The sequence below is a fragment of the Phaseolus vulgaris genome, chromosome 11 (genome assembly GCF_051622355.1).
Source record: "Phaseolus vulgaris cultivar YP4 chromosome 11, ASM5162235v1, whole genome shotgun sequence".
Taxonomy (NCBI): domain Eukaryota; kingdom Viridiplantae; phylum Streptophyta; class Magnoliopsida; order Fabales; family Fabaceae; genus Phaseolus; species Phaseolus vulgaris.
In genome coordinates, this window is record NC_143508.1 from 29,668,371 (window position 1) to 29,677,181 (window position 8,811).

Below are 8,811 nucleotides of genomic sequence, written 5' to 3' on the forward strand. Positions count from 1 at the left end.
GGAATAGAGGTAAACCTCGAGAAGTGTGTAGTGATCATAGCTATGAGGAGCCCGACCTAAGTGAAGGAGGTGCAGCAGTTGACGGGATGAATGGTCGCCCTGTCCCAGTTTTTATCAACAGGAGAAGATAGGGGACATCCCTATTTCCATTGTTTAAAGAGGGATAGCAGGTTTGTGTGGAAAACCAGTGTGAAGAATCGTTCCTCAAGCTGAAAGAGTACCTGGCCAGCCCTCTGGTGCTTCCAGATACCCCCCTTCGCCTGTATTTCGCCATTACAGAGCGGGCGATCAACTTGGTCATAGTCCAGGAGTAGGACCGCGTCCAGAGACCCATATATTTTGTTAGCAAAGTACTACAGGGGCCTGAGGTGCGTTATCAAGCCATAGAAAAGGCGGCCCAACAGTAGTTTTTGCAGCACGAAGGCTCCGCCACTACTTCTAGAGTTTCACTATGATCGTGATGACCGACCTTCCCATTCGAAAGGTCTTACAAAAGGCTGACGTGGCAAGGCGGATGGTGCGTTGGGTGGTTGAGCTATTCGAAGGAGATTTCCAGTGGGTCCTCTTTGTGGATGGGTCTTCTAACCAGCAGGGTAGTGGGGTTGGCATCATTTTGGAAGGACCAAATGGGCTGATGATTGAGCAAACCCTATGATTCGCCTTCAAGGCTAGCAACAACCAAGTTGAATATGAGGCCTTGGTGGCAGGAATGTTGCTAGCCAAGGAGATGGGCGCCCGAAGCTTGTTAGTGAAGAGTGACTCACTGCTGATAACTGGGCAAGTCACGGGCGAGTACCAGGCCAAAGACCCTCAGATGGCTGCGTACCTACAGTACGCCGTGCTCTACACGTCCCCAAGGAACAGAATGCTCGAGCTGACTTGCTCACAAAGCTCACTGACTCACGCATGGGGGCAGACAGAGGAAAGTCATCCAGGAAACCTTAAAGATGCCCAGAAATACCACAGGCCGCACGGAAGAGGTCCAGCAGGTAAGTGTCTTGGAAGGTGGAAGAAGAGGTCACCGGTCGTTGACCCAGGAAACATTGATGGTACCTAGGATAAGCGCATATGACTTGTCAGTGGGAGATTCATTGCACGCTTGCCTAATCGACGAAGGTGAAACTTGGATGACACCTTATAGGCGTTACCTGGCTGATGGCCTGCTCCCACTGGAGCCAGCGGAAGTCAAGGTTGTCAAGAAAAATGTAGGTAGGTATACTCTAGTCGATGGAAATTTATTCACGCATGGCTACACTCACCCTATCCTATCCTGTGTGAGTGGTGAGCAGTGCACACATATCATGGCTGAACTCCATGAAGGTATTTGTGGGAGTCACATTGGCGAGCGAGCTCTCTCGTCAAAGGTCGTTCAAGCAAGGTACTACTGGCCAACCATGAGGGAGGACTGCACGAGCTACGCACAGCGATGCAAGCAGTGCCAACAACACACCGATTGACATCATGCACCCCTGGAGGAATTGCGGTTGATCCATAGCCCGTGGCCTTTTCTCACCTGAGGGATTGACATCCTGCGTCTGTTTCCTCTAGCAGTTCGTCAGATGAAATACCTGGGTAGAAGCCGAGCCTGTTACACATATCACAACTCACAAGGTTAAACACTTTGTGTGAAAGAACATAGTTTGCCGATTTGGAATCCCAAAACGTTTAGTGTCTGACAATGGCACTCAGTTCGCAAGTCAGCAGCTAGGAAAACTATGCAGGGAGCTCGAAATAAAGCAGGTGTTTGCATCGGTTGAACACCCCCAAACAAATGGACAGGTTGAATCTGCCAACCGAGTCTTGCTCAGGGGCCTAAAGAGAAGACTGAAGAAAGCCAAGGGAGCTTGGGCAGACAACGTCCCTAGAATTGTGTGGGCTTACCATACCACTCCCCAATCCACCACCAAGGAGTCACCCTTTAGCCTGGTGTATGGATCAGATGCCATGATTCCCGTTGAGATCCAAGAAAGTTCACCTCGATTCCAGAACTTTGTGGCTGAGGAGTCTAACGAGGAGAGAAGTGTAAACTTAGACCTGCTCGACGAGGTCAGGGAGGAAGCGCGCATCAAGGCTAAAGCTTTGAAGATAAGGGTGGAGTATAAGCACAAGTCCAAGTTGAAACCTCGACAGTTCCAGGTTGCCGACTTGGAAATGCGAAAGGCTCACCCCTACGAGTTGGAGAACAAGTTGTCGCCCATATGGACTGGCCCATTCCATGTAATAGAGGTGCTCGAGAACGGAGTGTACAAACTCAAGACCTTGGAAGGCGGGATTATTCCCCGAACATGGAATGGGGCTAATCTCAAATTTTATTTCAGTTAATCATACTATTACGCAGTTTGATTATTCAAGGGGGCACTCTTTTTCCCTTATCAGGGTTTTTTAATGAGGTCACCCAATAAAAGTTATTTGGAGAATACGCTTGCGATACATTATGAATCAGGGTTCCTAGTGAACCTCCCCCTTTGGGTATATACGCCAAGGTCGGAAACAAACAGGGTTCCTAGTGAACCTCCCCCTTTGGATAATTACGCCATGGTCGGGAACAAACAGGGTTCCTAGTGAACCTCCCCCTTGGGTAAATACGCCAAGGTCGGGAACAAGAAAGGTTCATAATGAACCAAGGTTCCTATTGAACCTCTCCCCTTGGTAAGATACCAAGAGTGGGAGTGAAGTCTTCCCTTGATGAGATCCCAAGAGTATAAGCATGGAGGTTCATGGAGGACCGTGTTACTTAAAGTAGGGGCGATTGTTGGCGTGCTACTTGTTGTCAAACTCGATTCAAGGCATATAAGTTAGCCGAAGTCAAAAAGAAAAACATTCATACACTAAGTGGTAAGCTTGGAAAAGGAAAACATTCATATATATATATATGTGTGTGTGTGTGTACAAAATAGTTAGTTGTTCGTTACGTTACAAAATAAGACAATAGCAAGGAAGTTCACCACTGCTATTCCACATCCACTAACTACCCATCTACAACAGTTTTATTTAACCTTGTATGGGAGAGATCCACCTCAGGATGCATGTAGGTAACCTGAGCTATGGCATCCTCGAAGCCCGCCGCATAGGAGTCGGTGGCATAGCTTGTAAGGTTGTCCTTGGTCTGTTGAAAGAGTTCATCCTTTTGGACCAACTCCTCCTTCTGCTTAGCCATCTTCTCGTCGCTGTTGGCCAACTCCCCTTTCAGCCTCTCCACCTCAATGCGAAGGTCGTTGTTCATAGCATATAATCCCTCGTCTCCTAGGATTTCCCAAACAGGAGGGCCTTGGTCTCTTGATGAGTTCTTCGAAGCTCCTCCACCTCTAGGGAAAGTTCAGTGACTCGACGTTTGAGCTCAGCGGTTTGGAGGCCTTCTTGGTTGGCCAGTTCCTTTGCCTTTCGCATCTTGGAAAGGAGAAGACTGATCGCAACTAGGGATTCCCCTAGTTGCCTCGACATGTGCTCCATCAGGGGAACCTCTTCCAAATTCTCTAGCCTCTCTTTAACTATACCAGAGTGCAACATCTTTTATAGGAAGGAAGATAGGTCAGAAGAGGAGTCCCACTGGTCTCCCTCCAAGGCACTTTCACCTCTACCCTCCTGCACCACAATGTCGCGGGGAGAAGAGGCGCTGGGGGGCATTCCCAGCAAGAGGGAGCTCAACCATCTGAGTCTGAAGCTCGACCATAAGAGGGATAGCAGATCATTAGCGCTGTAACGAATCATGAAGAACTTACCCTTGAAGCCTTTCTACGATTGTTGGTAGAGGGTTAGCAAGACTTTCCCAGCAACCCCATTGAAGCTCACCCACAATTTCTGACCTGGGCTCTTGGCTTTGAAAAAATAAAGGAATACATCCACTGATGGCGGATGGCCAAAGTGGTGACACAAAATGGAGAATGCCCGAACAAACGCCCAGCTATTTGGGTGTACCTGGGCAGGGGCAACGTTGATCTCAGTAAGGAGGGCCCTCTCAAAGTTGGGAAAGGGAAGACGTAGAAAGAGTTTCTTGAAGATGGTGGAGTAAATGAAACAAAACGGGCCCTCTGGGTCTGACGACTCATCACAAAAGACCGGTTCACCCACCCTGCAAGGTACAACTTTGACGAACTTGTCGTGCTCTTTGCCAAAAAGGTAGTGTTTTTTAAGGTGCTCTTCCTATAGGTCACTATGCTCGCATGGGTGGTAAAATCTGAGGTCTCCCCTAACAGGTCACTAGAAGCCCAAGGATACAGGGTTTTGTAGTTCGGGGTTGGGTGATCTATCTTACAAAAGGAAATCTAAAACAGAAAAAAAAAAAAAAACAAATGCAATTCTCAGAAGAAGGAATTCATGTGTTTTGGACTGTTTCTAAGATTGAAACTTATTGTTTCTGTAAGCCGAAACTGACTTGATCGTCGGAGTGCAATCAACAGGTAGGACCCCTCTGTTTCAACGGAGCCGCCTTCCAACATCCAAAGGGAAACACAAAATCCACCAGAAATAGGAAGAGTCATCACTTGCCTTTGAAGTCAACCGACGACCAGGTCAACCGGCAAGAACAATAATATTAATAATACTAATAATATTAATAATATTAATATTTAATAATATTATTAATATTTTATAATATTAATGATATTTAATAATATTAATAATATTTATTAATATTTAATCATATTAATATTATTTAATAAAATTAATAACATTTACTAATATTAATAATATTTAATAACATTTACTAATATTAATAATATTTAATAATATTGTATTGGACCAGAGCGTGGAGCTTAACGCTTTGGTGATTAGACATCGACACCTTTTTTATGCAAATCAGGTCGGTGGTTTGGTCGAGTTAATGGGCTACATAAGTGGGCCCCAAGAATGCGTGTGTGGAAACTCGTATATATGTAAGACTTGATCGGCGAGAAAATGCATGTGGTGTGTATAGTGCATTTGGGCCTAGCACAAGTAAATATCTCCTAAAGATGCCTAGGCCCGAGAGCGCTAGGGTTTTTAGGGGTAAGCTGCATGGATGATACGTAAAGGCTAGACTGCCTATAGTAACAAATGGGCCCCATGATGCTGGTACATGAGGTGGTACCCTGGGGGCCATGTTGTTAAGATTATGCACTCCAAGGAGGAAGATTTTGTGTGGTTGTTACGCTAAGATTGTGCGACATTGTAACAGACTGTCCTCCCATTGAACCTACTTTCACTCAAGATAAGGTTCTCATGAGAGAAGGGTTGTTACAATGAAGTAACCTAAAAGTAGTCTATAAAAGGGAATCAGGATCCCTGGTAAAGATACACCGTTTCTAAGACTGAAACTACTTGCTTACTTACTCATTGTTTCTTAGCTAGTACTGACTTAATCGTCGAAGTGCAATCAACAGGTAGGCCCCCTCTGTTTCAGAGGAGCCGCGTTCCAACATACCAAGGAAAGAGCAAATCCAACCGAGGCAGACAGAGTCATAACCTGTTTTCAGAGTCAACCGGCGATCAGGTCAACTGGCGAAACAAATATTTTATAATATTAATCATATTTAATAATATTAAGAATATTTAATAATTTAATAATATTAATAATATTTAATAGTACTTATAATATTTAATAGTAATGATAGTAATAATATTTAATAATATTAATAATAATAATATTTAATAATATTAATAATGATATTAAATATATGAATAATGATATTAAATATATGAATAATGTTATTAATATTGATAATTATATTAATAAGTATAATAATAATTATAATATGATAACAAAACTTTACTCGTGTAATGGTTAAAGTTTCTTTGGATATTCTTCAAGAACTTGGTTTTGGGTCTCACCTGTTTTTAATTTACCTACCAAATTGTTTCGTAGATAAATTGAAATTTTTTTAGGGTTAGGAAGAGAAAAATTGAACAAAATTAAAAACAATTAAAAATAAATGTAGTCGTAGTGGTCATATAATTATATACACGGTGTGGCGTATTTAGTAATTCTGACTATTTATTTATAGCTATATAAGGCATGATTACCCCACATTCCATACATAACTCGCGCCATTTAGGGCTGGCGTAAGCAAAAACTTTTATACACCCTCTTTTCTGAACATAAGAATGATGGTATGCTTCGTTTTTGTTAACAGATTAAATTGCAACACGTTCTTATAAGAGGGGTTTAGCACGTGTGGTCGTCTAATTCTACATCAATTGGAAAGGAAAAGGATCTTTCGTCGAAAGCGAACAAATGACTCGACGAATTCGCATGACACACGTGGTTCAGTGCGGTCGAGAATCCAAGTAGAAAGTCGCTCAAATTGTGCTGTCTACTATTCGATGCACTATGAAACAAATGTTGAGGTGCTCCTCACCACTATAAATTACCTGCAATTGTCATTGCCTTTGCTCCAAACCAAAACAATTTTCTTTGTCTGTGTTACAAAGAACACTTCAACAAACCTACTCTAAACCTATTGTTCTGATTACATTATGAGTTCATTTGACAAAAACAACTATCTTTTTGTTTTGTTCCTTGTTTTCACCTTGTGGACTTGCCATGTAGTGTCTCGCAGGTTGCCTGAGGCCTTCTCGTCAGAGAGACATGAGAAGTGGATGACACAGTATGGTAAGGTCTACAAGGATGATGCTGAGAAGGAGAAACGTTTACAAATATTCAAGAACAATGTGCAGTTCATTGAGTCCTTCAATGCTGCTGGGGACAAACCTTTCAACCTCAGCATTAACAAATTTGCTGACCTTCATAATGAAGAATTTAAGGCTTTACTGACTAATGCTCAGAGGAAGGAAGGTAGAGTGTGGTCAGCAGCAGAAACATCGTTTAAGTATGACAGTGTCACTAAGATTCCTGCTACCATGAACTGGAGGAAAAGAGGTGCTGTTACTCCAATCAAAGACCAAGGAACATGTCGTAAGATTCTATTTTCCATCTGTCGTAAGATTCCATTGGTGATCCATTAAGAAATGTCTAATATATATCAACTTGGTTTTGTTTGTGCAAACAGGAAGTTGTTGGGCATTTTCAACTGTGGCTACAATTGAGGGTCTCCATCATATAACTAAAGGTGAATTGGTGTCCCTGTCAGAACAAGAACTAGTAGATTGTGTCAGAGGTGACAGCGACGGATGCAATGGTGGTTATGTGGAAGATGCCTTTGAATTTCTTGCTAAAAAGGGAGGAATAGCAAGTGAAACATACTACCCCTACAAAGGAGTTAACAAGAGTTGTAAGGTTAAGAAGGAAAGTCATGGTGTAGCTAAGATCAAAGGGTACGAGAAAGTTCCTGGTAATAGTGAAAAGGCACTCCTAAAAGCTGTGGCACATCAACCAGTGTCAGCTTATGTTGAAGCTGGAGGGTCTGCTTTCCAGTTTTATTCAAGTGGGATATTTACAGGAAAGTGTGGGACTGAAATTGATCATTCTGTTACAGTGGTTGGTTATGGAAAAGCTGGTGATGGTCCTAAGTATTGGCTAGTAAAGAATTCATGGGGAACTGAATGGGGTGAGAAAGGCTACATAAGGATGAAGCGAGATATACATGCCAAGGAAGGTTTATGTGGAATTGCTACCAGTGCTTCTTATCCAACTGTTTGAGTGTTGCTTAATCCATATATTAATCTTAAAGAGTTTAATTGAGTATATATATATATATATATATATGCGCGTTGAATCTCTAATCATCATTTTCTTTTCTAGCTAGTATAAGCACCTTCTAGTCTAGTGTCCCTAATAAGGTGTTTTTCTTTAATCTTATGATGTCTACTAAACGCTTAATTTCTACCACATAATGAAATATATAAGTTTTATAACTATATATATATATGTGTTATTCTACTGTTGTTTAGTATATTTATATAAATTTTTTATTATTATTCAAGTTTTAATCGATACACGTATTTTCTTTATCAAGATTTCAATTTTGATAACAGTGAAAAAAGTTCAGTCAAAAGAATTAGTTTCATCATAATATATCTACGTTGGTCACGACTCAGAAGAATTATATCTCTAGGAGAATAATATTTGTGGTTGAAAGAAAAAATAAAAGTTATTATTCTCGACACATATATCAGTCTGTCTATGTTAACTTAATTGATATAGAAAAAGAGAAAGTGTCGCGTGGTTATTATAATAATCTTATACTTTCATTTTTATAAAGTTGAGAGGGAAGAAAAGACAAAAGCAATATATATATGAATTAGGGTCCATCTTATAGTGTTCTTTAGTTAACTGACACCAACGTGGGATATAATATGAAACCATGTAACAACTGAGGTTATTCTATTAAACTTGTAGAACCTGTCATTGTTCAAATTGGAATTTGAGGCATGAACGTAATCATGATTCTTCAGCATCGACGACCAAATTTTCCACATCTGACATCATCATTTATATATTAATTAGCTAAGTTGAAGCAGTAATTTATCCAACTCCATTAATGATCATATTGAAGTTTAACGAAATAGAAGAAGTCTTATCAAATGGGATCTTATCTTTAGCTTTAAAAGATTGACTTATGTGTCAGATAAACATTAAATGTCATTTATATTTAGAAAAATAATATTTTTACACTCTTTTAAAAAATTATATTCATTATATAACACATTTCAATAATATAATAATATATTAAAATTTTAAATTAAAAAAATATTATTATTGTTTCTTTGTCAAAGAAATGTTTTTTTAGTGTCAAAACATCACCATTTTTATATAAAATAAAAATAGAGATGCATGATCATGCACTCATTACTAAAAAATGTTCCTGTCGGTTGACCAGATCGTGTTTCGTGCGTAACTAAACTCGCGTATCAAGGACTCCTTCGTCTTTGTTCCAG

The 8,811-nt window shown here is 40.6% G+C and overlaps 1 protein-coding gene across 1 annotated transcript; it reads left to right on the plus strand.

The window, feature by feature from the left end:
- The first annotated feature begins 6,365 nt into the window (after positions 1–6,365).
- Positions 6,366–7,813, plus strand: LOC137810341 (senescence-specific cysteine protease SAG39). Its single transcript, XM_068611557.2, has 2 exons — positions 6,366–6,889; positions 6,984–7,813. The coding sequence occupies exons 1-2, from the start codon at positions 6,451–6,453 to the stop codon at positions 7,571–7,573; spliced, it is 1,029 nt and encodes a 342-aa protein (XP_068467658.2). The 5' UTR covers positions 6,366–6,450; the 3' UTR covers positions 7,574–7,813.
- Positions 7,814–8,811: the final 998 nt, after the last annotated feature.

Excerpts from the sequence above, each read along its gene's own strand:
- LOC137810341 (XM_068611557.2), top strand. The coding sequence starts at position 6,451 with ATGAGTTCATTTGACAAAAACAACTATCTTTTTGTTTTGTTCCTTGTT. Across the intron at positions 6,890-6,983 it reads CAAAGACCAAGGAACATGTC|GAAGTTGTTGGGCATTTTCA; the intron begins GTAAGATTCTAT and ends TTGTGCAAACAG.